We start from the raw sequence: 20,043 nt of genomic DNA, 5'->3' as shown, positions 1-20,043 counted from the left end.
GAAATGCAGTATGTAGCTAGAACAGAACTCCATAATGCAGTCATGGAGGCTCTGTTTTAGCTTGGATGGTCATAAATATTCTTGGTAAAATCAAAATTTGCGCATCAGCTTGAGAATTTTGACCACTGTAAGATTGTATCTCAGGGAAATTAAGACATTCTGGGCAATATATCTGTCCTGCATTTCCTTTTCTTTATCCAGTGAAGATGTGGAAAGGGAAGGTTTTTTTGAGATAAAAAAACAGAACAGAAAATCTGAAATTGTCCTTTCAAATCAGCACAAGTGGTTGTGTTACCAGGCATCAGTTAACAATGACTGATACCTGCCTTTTGTTATCAAGCCAGATATTTTTTTTTTATTTTAATTCACTTGTTGCTGGCCAGTATGATAATGTCCTTTAATAAGCATTTTTAAAAGTAAGTGATTGGGTGAAGTTTCTGAGGGTGAATGTGTTCCACATTTTCAATGCAGTGTAATGTTGACATTCAGTTTAAAACAAGCAGGGTCTAACCTCAGCGAGTGAGAGGAGGTTACCATGAATGTTTACTCTTTTTTTTTTTTTTTTTTTTTCGTTAAGAAGAAGAGGCACTGAGCTTTTTGCAAAGGTAAGCTGAAGGTATTGAAAGTTACTGAAGTAACGGTTGTGTAATGCAATAACACAAAACATCTAGGGAAAATTGCGACAAACTACCTGTGCTAAAAGTTTTCCTGCTCTTTGAAGGGAAGACCTCCATCTTCAAGTGCTGTCTCCTGATACAGGCACTGTGAGGGATTACTTACTGTGTATATAACACCAACAAAAAGAGATCCTTCTCTTTCACATCACCCATTCTTTAATTTACGCTGGCATTTATGCGCAGAAGGGCTCCAGTCAGGAGGAAGAAGCTAACGCGCGCTCTCTCTCTTTATTGCAGTACACCATGTTTATGTGTTGCGCGATTCTGATCACCATTGTGCAGTACTGTAACTTCTGCCAGCTTAGCTCCTGGATGAGGTCTCTGTTGGCAACCGTAGTAGGAGCAGTGCTTCTCATTCTGCTCTACGTCTCCTTGTGTCCAGACAGGTGAGCATCACACTTTAGCACTCATAGACTGTGGTTTAAATGAATAAATTTGATTTTCTCCATCAGTGAAGTGAGGGTCTAATGCATGGGATTTTGTATCTGCCACGACTTTCTCCAGCATCTCAAACTTAATAGTTTTATTTGGGAAGAGTTCTGCATTCTTTTGGAAGGATTTGAGGACATCTGAGAGGCCCTTTCCTGTAATCTGTTTTGAAATTGCACTCTGTCCTCAACTGATAAGTGTGCCCTAAAAACACATCAGACCCATAGAATTGCCTTTCACCACTTGATTTCAAATCTGTTATATTAAGGAATTTGTGAGGCATCTGGTGGTGCCAGAGTGCCCAGTTGTTCCCCCCACCCCACCCCTCTGGATTTATTTTTGCCCTTAGGAACCATGTGTCTGTCTTCCACTTCCTTCCTCAATGAGTTTTTCACTGTGGAAGGCTGGTGCATAGATTTAATAGGATTCTAATATCCTGTTTCCCTTCTCACTTTCTTGCTTTTTCAGGGGATGCTCAAGACAGTAACCAGAGGAATCAGGTTAATGGAGTTTCTGTGCAATAACCTTAAGGCTTTTCATGTTTTTTCCTCTGATAAGCACTTTTCCCCACAGGGGAACTTGCTTGCAATTTTTACCTCCTATTTTCTTGCCAAGAAAGTCAAGGGAGTCCTTCCTGCTATCCACTCCTATTGTCAACATTTTATAATCAACTTGCACTTCTCAGTGGCTTAAGAAATACCATAGCCTTTGGCACTCTTACCGTAGTGTGGATTTTGCAAAGACTTCTTATGCTAGATTATTCTAGTTCCTATCTCTTATTCAGAGGCGTGCTGAATCATATGGTGAAAAACATGAAAAAGCCCCAAACAAACCAAAGAGTTTGCAGATACATGTTTTGTGTGAGTAGTTAGCTTTTAATCCCCTCCTCAAGTATCTTCAATGGTCTCTTTTAATCTTGATCTAATTTGTATTAAAAAAGACAAGGAGAATATGTCACCCCTCAACACCTCTTCACATCTGTAATTTAGAAGTGTCCATAAGGGTTGTAGGAAGAAAGCATTTCCTTGGAAAAAAGGTAACTTTTGGAACTGGAGTCAAGAAAAGGCTTCCAGACCATATTAGACTAAAGAAAAATCCCTTTCATGTCTGTCTACAGAGCACTCGGGCAAGGAGTGCAGGACAGCTCTTCCTACCTTCAGTGGAGGGGAGGTAGTGTTTCGTTTCTGGATGCCTCCCCTTTCCCATCTTTGATTTGTCCCTTTGCTTTTAGCTGTCCAGCTTACTTAACGTCATCTCTCCTCCAGCACACTAAGTGACCAACTCCCAGTGAGAAAGCTGACCTTCCACCCATTGACTTTTGCCTTTGTAACACTGATGCTTTCACTGTCCAACCACCAGCTTCACCGAGAAGTGAGCCCCCAGGTTTGGTTTTTTAGGGACGTTAGTGAAGAGCAAACCCTTGATGCCATTTCTCAACTCCTTGGCTACTCTGCTGTAATTCCCCCCAAGCAGAGGTTCTCGCAGCTCATTAAGCTACACGTGTGCTAGCATGTCTGCAAGGAGCTGATGGGGCATAGCTAGGGGCTGGTTCATGGCAGAGCCTTTTAAAAGAGGGTCATGTAATGTATTTGTAGTACCAAAAGTCTTGGTACAAAGGCAGGCAGGCAGTCAAGCCAAAGCATAAAAAGGGTATCGTAGTGGTTGACGTTCCCCGAGTGACTGCTTGAACAGAGCTCTGCGTGTCCGTGTCGATGGCATTTTGTCTCAGAAGAAAGTCAGAAGGTTTGGTGCCATAATTGTAACTCCCAGGACTAAATTTTGGAACAAATTATATGCGTGTTTACTAAGTCAGCTTGTGCATAAGCTCTGTTTTAAGATTTTATGCAGAAAGACAGACACAAAACTTGAGATTTTCCCTGCCTTTCAACTTTATTAAGGGACTGGGAAAGGCTGTTCCGAGCCGTTCAGAGCAGTATCAGTTCATAGCATCAACTTTTGCTGACTACTAAATGGGTGGTATGAATGTTAAAGAAACATTACCTTAAGAAATTTTGCTAATGGTAGCATATTTTTGCCTGTGGTTTGAATAGCGGTGGCCATTAATGGGCAAAGTGCAGAAATCATAGAATATGTTGTTATTTCATCTTTCAAAAATAAATACTTGAAGTAATAGACAGAGATGTTCAACTGCAGATCTGAAAAACTGATTTAGAGAATTGATCCTGAACAAAAATAATATGGGTTGAGTTAGTGAGACCATAACTTGCTTGTTAATAATAACTTTTCTGTCCCTCTCATTAGTCTGGATAATATTTTCTTGTCACAGTGGTAGTTGCAGCTTTGTATGCATCACAGGCAAATCCAGTCTGCAGATTTCTCTACTTCTTTTTCCAAAAGTAACTAATCCTAGGAGTTGTAATACTTGATTGTGGTAGAGAAATTGTATTGCAAGTAAACACAAAAATTCCTTGAACTACTTATTTTCTGTAATGGCATTTTCCAAAATAGGCTCTGTATTTGTTTGGGGTTGTTTGTTTTGGGGAGGTTTGGGGATTTGGTTTTTTGGTTTGTTCTTTTTTTTTTTTAAAAAAATCTTTGTATTCTGTGGTCAGATAAGATGAAGGCATAACTGGGTTTTAGAGTTCTGCAATTGCTTTTCCATGTTTCCAAGGCAGGATTGGATTGTTTAACACTTACTTGTTCCAGGCATCACCTTGACTGCGTTACCATCGGTTACGCTTTAGAGGTGTTTGCATCTCTATCTGGCTGGTTGCTTCTTCCAAGCAAAAAGTGCAGATAAGTCACGTTCAAAGTTTGTCTGAAGCTGATCAAGCGTGCAATGCAATGATTGGTCCTACAGTCTTCTACATAACAGAAAAGTTTAAAATTCTAACTGAAATTCTGGCAGGATGCTTTGTTTATTGCTTTAACTTCCCTCTGAAATCAATGCTTTTTTTATTTCAGCTCCATGGAAACTTTTCGCGTAGATTTGGCACAGAACTTTAGGTAAGCTTGATATAAAATCACCGTCTTTATGCTTAGGGACAGAAACATTTTCAGTCGATTATATGGAGCAGAACTTTGCATCCACAGTAATACACTTGGGAATTCAACAAATTGGTTCAGCAAGTTGTGATTAAGCTCCTGATGTACATAATTTCCTTTACAGACGACTTGGGCATGACCAAAAATCATCAGAGAGCTGATGCTGCAGTCACTGAGTTATGTAATATTATTTTCTTTTCAAATTTGATTTCTAGGAAATTGAACTACGGAGGAGCTATATAAAATAGCATCTGTTTTTCCAGTAGTAGCAGTTTTTAAAGCATTTATCTGTACATCATGAGCTATTTATTTGATTTCCTTGGTTGATTTGCACCATTCAGAAGTGTTCTGAGTTGGATGCTATCCACAGCTGCCCAGGTGAGAATCCCCTGCGGTAGAGGAGCTTCAGCTGAAAAAGCTGGCCGTGAAGCCCGCTGCCTCCACCGGGGTGGAGGTGTGCTGGCGGTGACAGTCTGCATGCTGTCGGCCACCCTGAGCTCGCTGAGGCAGAATAAAGAGGCATATCACTGAGAGCAAATGAAATTTTAGCCCCCGAGACTTTTAAACAAACAAGCAAAAATCTTTTCCTTGGTTATTAATAGCCCCTTATAAATACACACATTAAAGATTCACTCTGATTATTTCAATGTTGAATTTTTCATGGTTTTATTGCAAGTTTTGCAATACCGTTTTTGAAGTGGTTTCATTGGTCTTTGGTATTAGAAAAGTATGTGTTTGCTATTTACAAATTTGGGAGCAATACTTGGGCAATGTTGTACTTAATTGAACTAATGACCCTGTGGATATGTGACTCAGTAATTCATCTAAACAAATGTGTATTCAGGAGCATGTTGCTTTTACTGGGAGTATGTATCAAAACAAAATTACTTTTTAAAAGATGTCATCTACGTGAATACTATGGTAGTTTAGCAAACGTGTGGTTTTTAAGTACAGAGAGATGGTAACTGTGCTTTCATGTTAGATATTTATTCACCAAGAAATCAGCGCTTATTACAGTGTTGGGGTTTTTTTTGTTTGGCTGGTTGGGTTTTTTTCTTAGATGGGTTTTCCTTTTTGTATGGCCTTGGTTCATGAAACATAGCTTCACTTTCATAACAGAATTCCAGTTCACTAAATCCAGAATGGAAAGTTAAAGACAGAACAGAGGTGGCTTGATTTTTTTGTAAACTAAAACACTGGTGGGGATTTGCTGGGGAGACAATGTATGAAATATTAAAGCATGATCCTCGCTGGAAGTAATGTCTTAGGATTAGCCTGAGTTTGGATCCTTAGCGGTTTATTACGAGTTTGTGAAATCGCTGAACCTTTTGTGCTGCTCAGAACTGTAAACATCTTGCCCAGCACCGACAGCAGCTTTGCAGGCTCCTGATCAGCTAATCGCTAATAAATAATTCATTCTGCCTTAAATAATTGACAACCCGGTCCTTCCGTTCAGTGCCTGTTTTCTACATCAACATCTATTAGAAATCTGTCAAAAAATTAGCTATCAAGCATTGTTTGCATGTAAATATTTTCCATCCGTATATCATACAACTTCTAGCTCGTGACAAGAGAAGGTAAGAGTGGGTGAGAAACCAAACCATGCAGTAGATGTTTTTGCAAACAGGCGTGGAGTGCGCTCTGCCTGCTTTGGAAATCCCAGCTTGGGATTTAAATGCCAAATAAGGCAGTGACCAAAATATCTTGCGTATTAAGCATTTCTAAACTTCACTTTTAACTTTTTGTTATGAGATGTAGTAGATTTGTATTTTGTCTGTCACTCCTCCAGGTGGGAAAAAAAAAGGCATGTATACTGTGCATGAGTTAATGCTCCGTAGCGCTGCCCTTTCTGCGTGTCGGCAGCAGTTTTGTCAGGTTAGTTGGTCTCTGTTCCTGTTTTAATGCAGGAATTGCGTCAGTCCAGCGTGATCTTTGTTAACAGTCTGGGCTCCACTGATCTGAAGCTGCCCAAACTCGTAAATTAACACAATTCTTCTAAGTGTTGGAAGTTAAGAGAGAGAACTAGGAGTTAAACGTATTCTATTTCTACCATTAATTTGCAACAGAGTTTGGCTTTTCTTTTCAGAGCTTTTTAAATGTACACTATTGTGTACCACATTTCTACAGTTCTGTGCAAGCAGAATTTCCCCCTTTTTCTGGTGATGGGCTTATAAAAAAATTGAAACTCCCTTATCCTAACAAACTTTTATGCTGTTCCTTTCTCATTGAAATAAATAAATAAGGTTTCTCACTCACCCCAGTCAACACAAAAGCTTTTCCTGTGTTCTGAGAGGGCCAAACTTACCTGTTTTGCATGCCTTTAGTGAGGTTATTCCATTTTTTTGATCAAGAATTAATTGAGATAATTATTAATGTTGCATGGGAAGGGAGATACTAGTAATGGTAATGAGGTCTTAGCACGAAGTTGATCTCTGGACTGTCCATGCTATGCTCAGTAAATCAAAATCTGGAATTTGCCTTGTTTTCCAGACAGACCGGTTCTTCAGCACGGAAGAGATATGACCGTAAACTTTGTCTTTCAAGCAGAAAATATTTCTTGCTTTCGTTTATTTCTTAGAGCAGGTAGGGTGTATCATTTCCCAGTTTCTGACTGCTCGAGGAGGAACAGTGATAGGCTACTTGAGCTGGAAGACTGAAGTTGCTTGATGGGGGGTGCGGGATGTGTTCATACGCATCCACTACATGTTCTTCATCGACAGCAGCAGTTTGATTTCCCTTTTCCGCACTGTTCCACCATTGCGTTCTTTTTTAAGATTTAGCAGGCATGCATCCTCTTTAAATATAGCAAGATATCCAAATCCAAACATAGGTTACTGGCTCAGAAGCAAAATGGCTTTCCAAAAATCTTTATAAGTGGAAAGCCATTATCTTTATGATTTGTGATCAAGCCAAAGGAGTTTCTATCTCTGGAGCTCTCACTTGTTCCATATTCAACACACAGCCTGGATGAAGATGCCAAGTTAATAGTTAGGCGCCTGTGCCAGAAAGCACTTCACCAGTTTGAGTTAAAGGAACATTGTTGGCTCAAGATTTCAATTGGAATGATTTTAAAAATTAGTTTTCTCCTGCAGCACCTCATAAAAAGTAGACCTTAAAAAGATTTGGGTGTGTGTGATTCTTGCTGTTATAGGTGTGCGGGTTGTTTTTTAAATTTTTATTCTAAATGGTAGCTCCAGGTCACCTTTGATAACGGACTCTGTAAGATGATTTATAGTCCTGTAGGTCCTGTAACTGGTCACTGCAACATCCAGCGATTTGATTAACAAATGAGTAAGATGGAATTGCTGCCTCCTTCAGGCCGGCATCGTGGCTTTGTGTTCTCATGCTTGCAGCCGTTGCATCGTGATCAAAAATGCCTGCTCTGGAAAAGATACGGCACCTTCTTTTTTGAGATACTAACCCATTACCTTATTAATGAAATCGGGTCAGCTTACAAGTGAGTCAGTCATTTCGCACGCGGATCTCTCAGGTTGTACGCCCACGTGGGAAACAAGGTCAGGCCAGCGCTTGAGGAGGTGGCTGAGAGCTCACGTACGCCGGCGCTTCAGGAGTGGTGAATGGGAGGCAGCAGTTTCTTCTTAAAAGGCAGCTCTTGCGTTCAACAGAAGCCGCTTTCTGTAACGTAAAATTTGTGGTGCTTGCCTAATTCATTTAAGAGGAATTAAAGTACTTTGAGGGGTATTTTGTACAATAAACTGTAAATAAAAAGCCTTTAATGACTTAAATAAATCCCTGTGGCTGGGATGTTTGATGTTAGAGCAGATTATCTAGATCAAACTCATACTCTCAACGGAGTAACATGTCGTTGCTCAGATCCTCTAGCAGGTCTCTTCCCACAAGATATAATGGACTCTTCTGAAAAGAACCTGAATTGTGCTGCTTATCCGAGATCCATTCCTCACCTTCTCTAGCCTTATTTATTTTCTAAGATCTTTTCTCTTACTTACCCTCTGCTCATTTTGTTTCATAAGCCCAACAAACTGGGAGGAAGTTTTGCCGCCTGCAAAATAGGTAGCAAGGATTGTATTTCAGGAATAGTTGCCATTCTAGTCATGAATAACTTAGCCTTTGTCTTAGTCCCTGGCTTGTCTTTCTAGGGAGAAAATTAGTGAGTTTATAACAGAGGTTGTGTTGAGAAAAGTAGTTGGAAGAAAAAAGGAGTCTTAATATAGCAGCACACCAGCAAGTACAGAAACCTGATTGTGGGGACCTATTCTGTGAGTTGGGAGTAATCTCGTTTCATTCTTCCCTTGTGGGTTTTTTTTTTTTTTTTTTTTAGTATCAAACCAGTAAAATGAATATACCTTTACTCCTCCTGGGGGAAGTATATTTATGGTTGAAAACAAAAGGAATAACTTCCAACGTAATATGTGGATTTATCTTTAATCTGAAATTCAACCTGTAAGCTCTCCATTGTAAATATTTTACTTATGAGAAACTTTTTCTCCTATAGGCTCACTATGATAAAAGCTAATAGATAGAAAGACCATAGCACATACAAATGTAATCAGAGATTGTGCACATTCACCAGTTTCACAACTGTGCTATGTTTTTGCTTCATCGTGCTTCTCTGTCAATCAAATATTTGAGAATAAATGTTCAGAAAAATAAACTGGGTCTGTAATATAGCTCAATTGCTAAAATGTCTGCTGCAATTTCAGAAGTGGAAGCATGTCCCAAATGAAGAAACAAATTGAACTTAGAAATGTTTTCAAGTGTTATAGAGACAAATTTACTCTTCTCTTCTTGAGCCGTTGCTACAGTTGTGCTTTGAGTTTTAATTTTGTTTGCTAACATACCTTCGTAAGAGAAATACAAGCAGACACTGAGATATGGGTTGCCTTTCTGTTTTTCAAAGAGAAAGGTTGATCTGATGCTTTCCCTTATCAAACCATTTCTTAACTTGAAAAACTTCAGCATATGTCTGCTCATATAAAATCTTAAGCTTTGGCATAATTTTATAGAAAAAAATTGCAGTTAAGTGACTCCAGAAGTCACTGCATGCCAATCTGTCTGGGTTTAGACTTAGGTTCTAGGATTGCATAGGTGTTGTCTTCTCAGATTAAATTTGTGTCTTTGCATCTCTCCCGAAAGCTGAGATTGTAGGCTGCAGATGTCTCCCTGTTGAGGGCGGTTTGGCACTGGAACCATGCTCCATCCGTGCTTCATACTCTGCACAGGCAGTCGACGAATTGTCGAAAGGGTTTGAAATATTACTCTCAATGTATGAGACATGAATTTTTTTTTTTTTTTTTTAATCTTGGCACTTTGAGAAACTTTCCATCTCCACCATAAAAAGCTTCTGCGGTTGTAATGTACAAAAGATGTCAACCCAGAGCTCCATATTCTCTACTTCCTTGCAGTTCTCCATGAAGTGTCTTGTACAGGGTTATCTTCTTCCAAAAGCTTAATGTGTTAACATGAAAGGCACACTGCAAAGGTTACTGGTCTTTGGTGAGGAGGCAAAGGAGAGGCCCTAGGAGTATAAAGCAGATGTTTTTGAATATTGGAGGCAATACAAATTCCACAAAACTTACACATGCACTCCCCCCATGCAGACATACATGTCTACATATATATCTAAACCCACACACAGGCATTGTTAAGCATTTTTATGTACATATTTACATGTAGTGCTTTTACTTACATATTTAGATATAATGATAACTGTTTCCTTGACGAAGTCCTTAAAATAGGGCTACCGTAAAGGCAGGGCAATTTCTGTGTTGCTGAACCTGATGATATCCTTTTAAGGGAAGTATTCCACAAGTTTAAGAATGAAACTAATTCTTTAGCATGCTTAACAGCAGATAAGATTATCGAAACAGATTTTATAATTTCGTATGTAATGTACACTTCCTATGCTCTCTAGCAAAGAATCTCTACTATGGAGCAGAGATGGCAGTGCCCTAACTCTGTGGTTTTTAATGCACCTTTCCTGTTCTTCCCTTTCTTCTGCTTCCAGCTCCAGAAAGAGTCCGTGCAACAGTTCGGTGCCAAATGACACAAAGAGACCAGCAGACCTGATCGGTCAGGAAGTGATTTTGGTTTCCTTCCTTCTGCTCCTCCTGGTCTGGTTTCTGAATCGAGAGTTTGAGGTCAGTTACCGTCTCCACTACCATGGAGATGTGGAGGCTGATCTTCATCGCACCAAAATTCAGAGCATGAGGGATCAGGCTGACTGGTTGCTGAGGAATATTATTCCGTACCATGTGGCTGAGCAGTTGAAGGTTTCCCAGAGCTATTCCAAAAACCACGACAGTGGCGGAGTAATCTTTGCAAGTATTGTGAACTTCAGCGAGTTCTATGAAGAGAACTACGAAGGAGGCAAAGAGTGCTACAGAGTCCTGAATGAATTGATTGGGGATTTTGATGAGCTGCTGAGCAAACCACATTACAGCAGCATTGAGAAAATCAAAACAATTGGGGCAACCTATATGGCCGCGTCGGGACTGAACACCTCGCAGTGTCAGGACAACAACCATCCCCATGGCCATTTGCAGACCCTTTTTGAATTTGCCAAAGAAATGATGCGAGTGGTGGATGACTTCAACAACAACATGCTGTGGTTTAATTTTAAACTTAGGATCGGATTTAACCACGGCCCCCTCACGGCTGGGGTCATTGGCACCACCAAGCTGTTGTACGACATTTGGGGTGACACTGTGAACATTGCGAGCAGGATGGACACCACTGGTGTCGAGTGTCGTATACAGGTGAGTGAGGAGAGCTACCGCATCCTAAACAAGATGGGGTATGACTTTGACTACAGGGGGACAGTCAATGTGAAGGGGAAAGGTCAGATGAAGACCTACCTTTACCCAAAATGCATGGACAACGGGATCGTGCCACATCACCAGTTGTCTATATCTCCAGACATTCGGGTTCAAGTGGATGGCAGCATTGGGCGATCTCCGACGGATGAGATTGCCAACCTGGTGCCTTCTGTACAGAATTCTGATAAAATAGCCCATGGCACAGATAACTCAGAAACCAAGGACATCCTTCCTTCCGCCAAGAAGCTCCAGAAAGATGCGGTGAAAGCAGAGGAGAGGTGCAGGTTTGGCAAAGCCGCAGGGAAGACTGACTGTGAGGAAGCGGGAACTGAGGAGGTCAATGAACTGACAAAGCTAAATATCTCTAAGAGTGTATGATGCACTGTCAGAGTTGCATGAAGTGCTCTGTCAATAGAAACACAAAGACACTTGCAATTGGCAGTTTTCTTTTTCGAGAGAGACCTTCTCAACACCTGGGTTGTACGTTTGTTTTCATTTCAGCGCCTGGTGCTGTGTGGATCACAGCTCTTCAGGGCTTGTTTTCATCCATCTCTCTCCTCCATGCCCCAAATCACATCCCAAGCTCCCCAGCTCCCTGTGCAACCATCTTACAGCTGAGTAGAGGATATTAAGTGCCTTCAGATATACTCCATTGGACTCCCTGTCAAGGTACAGAGGCCCCAAGTGAAATCAAAGCTTTGGGTATTTATCTAATTTTAAAGAAAAGCAAAGCTGTGGTTATATCATTTTTATTGTCGTTTCTCACAAAACACTTTTTTTGCCTAATGCAACTCCTTGGGTTTTTTATATCTCTCTGAACAATGTTTTACTGTTATCAGACCTTTTGTATGTAAACACACAGACAAATGTGCATGTATCTACCATATGAGACTGACATAAAGTGCCAGTAACGTACCACAAAAGAATGTTTTGGCGAGGGGGTGACACAATTTGACTTTGTGTTGGGCTGGAGGAGGAGTTCTGCAGTGGCTCAACATTTAGTTAGAGTAGGCTGAACAACTGCTGTAGTTTTATTCTCCCGTACCAATGCTTTCTTCAACCTTAATGTGCCATTGTGTGCTTTGGATACACTTCTTTTCCATATAGCCAATGAGTTACTGATATGTGGGAGTGGAATAAGGGTTCGGACATCACCAGCTCTCAGGACAGGTTTCCAGAAGCAGACGAGTGACCACAAGAGTGTTACAATTCAGGTCTTACGAGTCTAAAGCAGTTTCATGTTACTCCGTACGCTAGCAGAATTTGTGAAGGTAGGTGAAGTTGGTATCTCTAAGCTGGTCTGATTTGAGAGAGAAGCGAAATAAATGTTTTGGGAATGCCGTTATTTATTTATTTATTTTATTCCTGTTTTTATTTGGTTTGGGGGTTCTTGTGTGTGTGGGCAGAAGGGATCAGGAGAGATGAATTGCTAATTGGTTTAATTAGATGGTGTTTCAGCCTCTTTGAACTACCAACCACTGTGAGGATGTTACCTAGGCAATATTTGTTTCAAAGCTGGTGAGACTTCCGAAGCCACCAAACACAATTCAGTATCCCAGCTTCCCTCTGTACTGAATCAATGGTGCTGCACAATATTTTTTCAGGATCGATCCCCCCCCCCTACACTGTGCTTTTGCAGCAGGGAATAGAACAGCATGCTCCCTGCGTGCCACTGAAAGCAGGAATAGGGAAAAGCGTCCTTTCTAGTGAGCTGAGAAGCACAATAATTTCCCAGTCCTGCCGATGACTCTGCGCAGGTCCCTGGGACCGGGGACCTGCAGGAGCCCCGGGACCTGCTCGCACAGAGGGAGCTGCAGGCTGGGGGCCTTAGACTACACCAGTTTGCCCTCTGCATGCTTCCATCACCTCCTTCACTTACACTCGATGTCCTGCTTTGGATAATATTGATTATTCAGCTGTTGCGGTTCAGCTATCTCCTTGCGACACCAAATAAAAACGAAAGAATTTTTATGCCCGAAGTAAGTTTGTTAGCCAGGGAAGAGTGGGTGAAATGCAGTGCTGTGCTGTCTGCATATTGGCGTGGGGTTTAATTCCTTCTTTCCATCTGAACTAAAGTCAGAATATATTGATACTTCTTCTTATTCCCTGTGTGATTTTTGGAGTTTGAGTAATAAATACATTGTGAAGTTCCTGTTCAGCTACTTGAGACCCATCTACACTTTACGGTCAGCGCAGAGCCCTTGAAGTCTTTGTCAAACATAAATCCAGGAGATTTCTGAGTCTCAGTTAATTAAACGATACTCTGCACACTGTTCTCACAAAAGCTGCTGTTTATACATATCTAACTTGCATTCGATAGGCAAGCTATTTAAAATGAATCCTACTTGCTCAACCTGCTAGCACACAGAAAAATTGGGGGATACTCATCCCCATACCCTTCTGCCACAGATGCTGTAGCCTGTTTGGTGGCTATTCCTGACAAGCAACAATACAAGGTTTTTATCAGTGCACAGTTTTACAGCAGCCTTCCTTCTCCGTAGATTCAAAGTAGGCCCCTCCCTGTAGTGGGTTGCACTTCCAACTTTCAGGTAGTATAATTCTGCAAATACCTCTTGCATCTGAAGAATGCATTCTTGAAACCATTTTTAGGGTTCTTGTTTCAGTTAAGCCTGTGTCAGTGTTCCTTTTCTTCCAGTTAGAGGAGTTAAATGGCCCAGAATTGTTTACATGCCGTCTAGTGTTATATTAGTGTCTCAAAGTCATTCAAACCTTTCTCCCTTTCACTTCTTTCTCCCCATTTTATAGACTCTACCCAGCATTTCTCTCTCATTGATCAGCTGTTTGCAATGGCAGAGTTCAGTCGAGACACGCTGGCTTCTCTTGCGTGTGAGACACTGCACCATAACCGAACCTCCACCAGCAAGAGCCCTGCACCCAGTGAGAGGTTTGCAGCCCGTGATTAAACCGGAGAGGAGAGGGTGCTGGGGTGTAGGGCCCCGGGCCCAGGGCGCCTTCCTTCTCACTGTTCAGCTGTGCACTGCAAAATACAAAAGCCTCGTCCTCCAGCCTATAAAGTAAATAACACTCCTGTGCTGTCGTGGTGTGGTGCTGCGGGAGCTGGGTTTCTGGTAACATTAGAATACAAAAAAAAAAAAAAAAAAACAAAAAAAAAAAAAAAAACAACAAACCAAAACCAACACCAGGGCCTCTTTTTCGTTGGCACCGAGCAAATAAAATGACTGAGGACAGAAGCATTAGTGGACTCTGAAATCAAGGGCTGCTGCCCGCTCTGGGACGGCCGGCGATGTTACTCTGCCCTAACTCTGAAGTGGGGAAGAGAGTCGTAAGAAGTCGAGTAACTTGTGGCACCCCTGCTTGCTTATTGCCACCAGGACAGTAGCAGGAATTCAACAGCTGAGACTGCAGGTCTTCTTTCAGAGGTGTTAAATCTTCTCTTTATTGCAGTGTAGTAACGAAATCGAGAAGCTAAGCTCTTGAGGTACAGGTTGGCTTGTGAGATTTTCCCAGGCACGAGGAGCAAGGAGTTAGGTGTTTTCTGTTTAAAACCGTGGGAGCTGAACCTTTTCACCTTCCCTTTCCGCCTTTGAAAAGCTGTCCCAATACTTGCAAAAATTACTCTGGAGGCGTTTTTAATGGCATCGTGCAGTTCTGCCTTCCCCTCTGCAGCCGTGACGTGTGTGTGCTTGTGGGAGGCCGTGACCAAAGTTCATTTTGTTAAGGTGTCTTCTGTGCTTGCTGTGCTAGTGCCAGCGCAGTTTGGACACAGCGTAAAAGTTGAGGAGTTGGCCAGGTACCTGGAAGTGTATTCTGCAAGATACAAAGAGTGGGAGGATTTTGATGTGACAAAAAGGGGGAGGGGGAAGAGGATGGACCCTCCAAGGGCTTCACTCCCCAAAAAACAAAAAAAGAAGTGTTTGAATTCTCTTACTTCAGGGCTAAAACACAGAAAGGAGGCGCCTGGAGCAAAAATGCAAGGAGCTATAAACCAAACACTGTATGCATACCAGCTTTTAGCTGAAGATCATCTTCTTCTTGATTAAAGAGTCAAGCTTTTAGGATATCTAGCATTTTTAAATTGCTAACAAACCTGTTTTGAAAACTTTGATTCGGAATACAACAAAAAAAGATGTCGCAAGGGAACAGTTACTAATTCCATGTCTTTATTTTGCGATATCACAAGAGGCTGAGAGTGCCTGAGGTTGGATATAATGCGATCAGCTATTTAACTGTGCAGCTTGAGTTGGCATTTTTTGCCAGATTTAAAGACTGTGTCTGTTTTCTCCCTCCTCCCCTGCTGTGGTCGTTTGCTCAGTCTGGACAGGACGGGTGAGTGGGTCTTGCCTCCCTGCTCCTCACCTCTTCTAAGCTGTGTCTTCCGCACTGCGCAGCAGCGTTTGAATTCCACTGCTGCGAGGTGGTGGCTTCAGATGCTGCTTTCACTGCTGCTTGCCTCTCTCTTCCCTAATATAGAGAGGAAGAGTACGTTCGCTTTGATATCTTGGTCCATTTGGCTGGTCACAGCTGCAGCTTCCTCCTTGTGTTGTTGTTAAGCTGCTTGACAGAAGATACAGAAGGAGCAGCAGGCACATCCCAGTAGTTAAACTTAAGAATTCTGTGGAAAAATACATTTTTCATCAACGCCAGAAGTGGAAAAAAAGTTGTATTTCCCTGTTAACAAGCATGCAAAAGCAGAAGAGGGTAAGAAAAAAAAAACCCACAGTGTTTGCTGTCAGTGTTGGGATTTGCTGGGATTCCCTTAAGTCCTGGGTTAGTTAAATATTACAGAACTGCTAAAAATGCAGTAATTATTTCTTGGTACGGCTTTCCCAAATGCTGAAGACGTTGCAGGGTTGGTTTGACTGTAACTACAGAATGATTTTCATGTGGCAAGAGCAACAGTGGGGGCAGAGGTGCAGGGATCCCCCAGTGCTGCAGTGCTTCCATCTCGATGCGCAGGCAGCGGCAAAAACCCAGTTGGGATCCTGAGTAGTGCTGAGACTTGGCGAGATGTATGGGGAACGTCAGTTTGGGCAGGAAAGTTGTTTATTCCAATGTTGTTTTTTTTTTTTTTTTTTTTCTTTTGAGTTCTCTATACAGGCTGCAGCAGTCCTTGTTTTGATCTCTAGGGGAGCAACATTTAAAGGGAAAAACCTCAACTGCTGTTCGTTGTTGCTGAGAATACCCTCCAGTGCCGGTAGCGGTAGGATTCTGCAAAGTCCTGTAAAAAGGTTGGAAATTATAAGCAATTTCACGCTAATTCGGGCAGACACTGTAGTCATCCGGGTTTTAGTTTGAGCGCTCTGATGACCTGAAGCTTTCTTCAGCCAAGAGCTATGAAATCGGGGACCGTTTTCTGCTAAAACACGCCAAAACCGTAAAGGAAGCTGGCGAGGTGGAAGCCCACGACCCGCAGAAATGCGGCAGGAGCGGTGCAGCGTAGCGGTGGGGTTCTGGCTTCCTGGGCCACGCAGGCGGCGCGGGGGAGCCCCGTGCGGCAAACACGCGCTCCCAGGGGCAGAAAGCAGTGAGCAAAGGAGAAGGCGAAGGCGGAACGGGGCGCCGGGTTGTGTTGAAGGCTCCTCGGCGGCTTCCAGGTGCGACGTCTTTGCCGACTGCTGCGGGGGGAGGTTTCTGGGGCGGGAAGCAGAGCCCTGGCTGCCCAGCGGCACGTGTTCTGTGGTGGGGTCAGGGAGTCTTAAAAAGGGCTTATTTTTAAAAAAATCTGCTTTGGTGCCGCCCTTTGAACTCTGTCCAGAGTGACGAGAAGGAGTTTTTTCAGTGAAAATCGCACACGAGGAGCTTATTATCTTTGTCTTGTGTAGAGTTCATTTAAAATGAACGTCGGGCTCTGAAGAGGTTCAAGTAGAAAATAAAACGGGTGAAATATATTTAGTCTTAACAGCGGCTCAGTTCAAGTGGTACCGTGGGGAAGAGTTTTGAGGTGCTTTATAGATGCACCGTAAAGCTCCGTTACAGAAAACTTGCGTGATTTTTTTTCTGTAAAACCTCTTTCAAGTCTGTATCAGGCGAGCTAAACTTCCGTCTACAGCCCCGATAAGCGGCTGGGCTGCCGACGCATACAGAAGTGTTTGCTACTTACCTTCAAGAGTCAGCGTTAGCTTTTGAGAAAGAAGATTATTTTGGGAAAATTAGATCAGCAGAAGATATTCAGAGCTTTTTTTCCCCCCACTTTATTGTAGCTGCTAAACATTTTTTGGCCTAACCAAGCTGCCCGGCCCGAGGCTGGCGAGGAGCGGGACCAGGCGCCCGGCGTTTTCACACACTCCGCTCCAACATCGGTTTTAGCAGCTGCTGCACACGCGTGTCTCCAAGTCGGGAATCGGTGTCGAGGAAGTAAAGTTGTTCATGTTTTACACCTCTGGAAAAGCCCCGAGGCTGCTGCGTCGGCTTCTCGCGTCTGAGCCTTTACGCGGTTTGTTCTGTTCTCTCCCTGTTTCCTGGCTCACTGCAACAACGCGTATTTTTAATCTCCAGAAGCTGCAGCGTTCGCTGAATCTGAAGAACTGCAGAAGGTCGTGGCCGGGAACGCTTACTTAAATTTTAAGTTTTGGCTCTCACCGGTGCTGCTCTGACCAATCTGTGATCGGGCGCTAAGCAGCGACGCGCAGTGGTGTCGCCGCCACTCGCACAGCCCCCATTTCAGCCTCAACTCTCAAATTCTCCTTCGGATGAGTCAAAACAAAACGGCTTTTTTCCATCTTTTCTCCCTTAGTCACTCATGTCTTCGCATGTTTCTAACTTAATGCATTGGCTAAATAGTAGTTTGCAGTTGAAAGACGGCTTGTAGCAATTCGTTGTCGAAAGATTTAAGCTCAGGACAGGGAAGGATGCAGCGTGTGGTACATCTGCGGGATGCCCAGAGGGAAAATGTCTCTTTAGCATCTTTGAAACTTTACCGGAGTGAGACCAGCGCTGGGTGATTTATTCCTCATAGGAGCTGTATAACTCCATCTTGCTGTTGCCCCTGGAGGTGGTCCACGGGAGGGGAGGTCGCAGTGCTCCGCTCTGCGTCGCTGCCTCAGCCAGGGTTTGGCCACCGGCGCGGTCCCACCGGCACCGTCAGACATTTCTCTTCACCCGTAGTAGTTCAGGAGTCCGCAGCTGCCAGACTAACCCTCTCCCCAATTTAATTTCTTCTAGTTTGCAGAGATGGCATTGAGAGAGATGTTCAAGGCCAGGTTGGACGTGTTCTAGTGGAAGGGGTCCCTGCCCGTGGCAGGGGGTTGGAACTGGACGATCTTTCAGGTCCCTTCCAACCCAAACCAGTCTACGATTCCATAATAATATATATATGTGCCGGGACAGAGACTTGTTATTACCCTACTGCAAGTACAGCTTTAAACTTCCAAAGTAATAAACTCTTTAAAGCCAAGAGCCTTAACAACTGCAAACATCTGCCGAGAGACAAAACACAGTTTCAGGTGTGCGCTGAATATTTGGGAATTTTTTTGTGCTCAATGACGGGTGTCTCCTGTTGGTGAGGAGGCAATATCCAAAGATGATTAGGACCTTGGCCACCTTCACCGAATAACCGAGGAAGAGGTAGACAGGCTCCCCCCCTTGTGCTCTCAGGAAAGTCACCTCGCTCCCCCAGGGCTGGTGTGATGGCTTTTGTATATTGCGTTGCTCGGAAAAGCTCCTTTCCATGGAACAGTATTTTTAATTTAGCATAAAACGTTGTCCGTGCTGGCGGCAGGGTTTGGATGCCTCTTTTCCCACCCCCAGGGTCTTTCAGTGCAGCACTGAGATGGAGCCGGCGGGGATGGAGATGATGGGAAAATTGCTCTGGGGGCAGCGTCCCGCCGCCCTGCTCGGTTGAGCCGGACCCCGGTCAGCCCCACGGCTCTCGGTGACCTTTAGAAATACGTCTTCCCTCCTCCTATCTGTTTCATTTCACGTTTTCACGTGAGCAAATTTTCAGCTGGTTATTACAAACGTGCACACCGGGTCTGTCCGGCCTGGGTGCAGACAGTGCGACGGACAGTGTTACACCTTCCCCTGCGAATCGCTGCGCGCCAGGAGCTGCGGCCCCTCCTTACAAACAGCCTGCGAGAAATTATTTTCCAAGTGAGAAATTCAAATCAGGGTTGGCTTCGGTTTGCCGAGTAGCTGCCAGCCAGGCAGCGGTGCGGGCCCGGGAGCCGGGGCGGACTCCCGACCACCCCCTGCTTGCTTTAAAACCTGCCTCGACAGTATTAGCTGAGACTTCAGCACTGCCTGTCCTTGCATAAGCACACGTGGAGAGGGTAGGGAGAGTGTTAACCGAGAACATGACTGAAACGTTTATTGAGTTATGAATTCAAATGTTAACTGAGAACAGTTTCCAGTTAAAAAAGAAAAGAAGGAAGGGAAAAAAAAAAAAAAAAAAGGCGAGTTAAAACATTTCAAAGTCTTCAGGTCAGCTGGAAATTGTTTCTTCGTGACGTCTCTGCTTTCTTTCTCTTCCCACCCCAGCGAAGCCCGTGTTCCCGCTACCTTCTCCCCTCCCTCCTTGCAAAAAGAGAGAGAACCGGCCTGTTTACACCCACCGCCGGGGGAAGCTGGCGGCTTCTGCCAGGGCTTTGCTGGGGGACGGGGCTTCCCCGCAGCGGCTTCACTGTAAATATTCTGCCTATGCTTCGTTGACAAAACCGAAATGGAAAAAAGTTGTATCTGTGAAATATTAAGCTGTATATGTATATAGATAAAACGCGTGTTATCTCCGACTCGTTACTACGGCTCTGTAATCAATTGTATATTAAACCGTTTTACTGTATGGCAGATCATTTCACGCTATCTTAGATGTAGAAAAGCTGAGAAAGTAACTCACAATACACTATGTCAACTTAAAATTGGTTTGCTTTTTTATTTTTGCTCCAGCACGACTTCAGACGCACCCGTGCCGTTTGCACATTGTTTTGAAGAATAATAGTTTGGAACAGAAGTTTTTTCAGCCTTTGTTTTGGAGCTGGCTTTTTACAATATTTCTTTGATAAATCACGAAACCACCGAGTTCATTTTTGATTAGGTGCGTATTTAGAAGGCGTTTTAAATGCAAAAAGGAATTTGTCACATAGACCCACTGCACTTTGGTGTGTCGGTTGGTGGTAAATGCCCATCGTGTTCCCAGTGCCAGTTGAGAAGACGGCTCC

At 43.2% G+C, this 20,043-nt stretch overlaps 1 protein-coding gene across 2 annotated transcripts in view; it reads left to right on the top strand.

Annotated features, from left to right (window-relative positions):
- The window catches only part of ADCY9 (adenylate cyclase 9), a 96,607-nt gene extending 76,864 nt beyond the window's left edge, over positions 1-19,743 (top strand). For both annotated transcript variants that reach the window (XM_032998300.2, XM_032998299.2), the window contains 3 exons: positions 915-1,063; positions 4,032-4,073; positions 10,099-19,743. In XM_032998300.2, the coding sequence (XP_032854191.2) occupies positions 915-1,063; positions 4,032-4,073; positions 10,099-11,287 (1,380 nt within the window). In that variant the 3' untranslated portion in view covers positions 11,288-19,743. The remainder of the gene's footprint in view (positions 1-914; positions 1,064-4,031; positions 4,074-10,098) is intronic.
- The last annotated feature ends 300 nt before the right edge of the window (positions 19,744-20,043 follow it).

Source organism: Tyto alba, unplaced genomic scaffold, assembly GCF_018691265.1.
Source record: "Tyto alba isolate M040663 unplaced genomic scaffold, T.alba_DEE_v4.0 Super-Scaffold_28, whole genome shotgun sequence".
Classification (NCBI taxonomy): Eukaryota; Metazoa; Chordata; class Aves; order Strigiformes; family Tytonidae; genus Tyto; species Tyto alba.
Note: the sequence above shows the minus strand (reverse complement) of the source record. Positions and strands in the feature narration are given on the sequence as shown.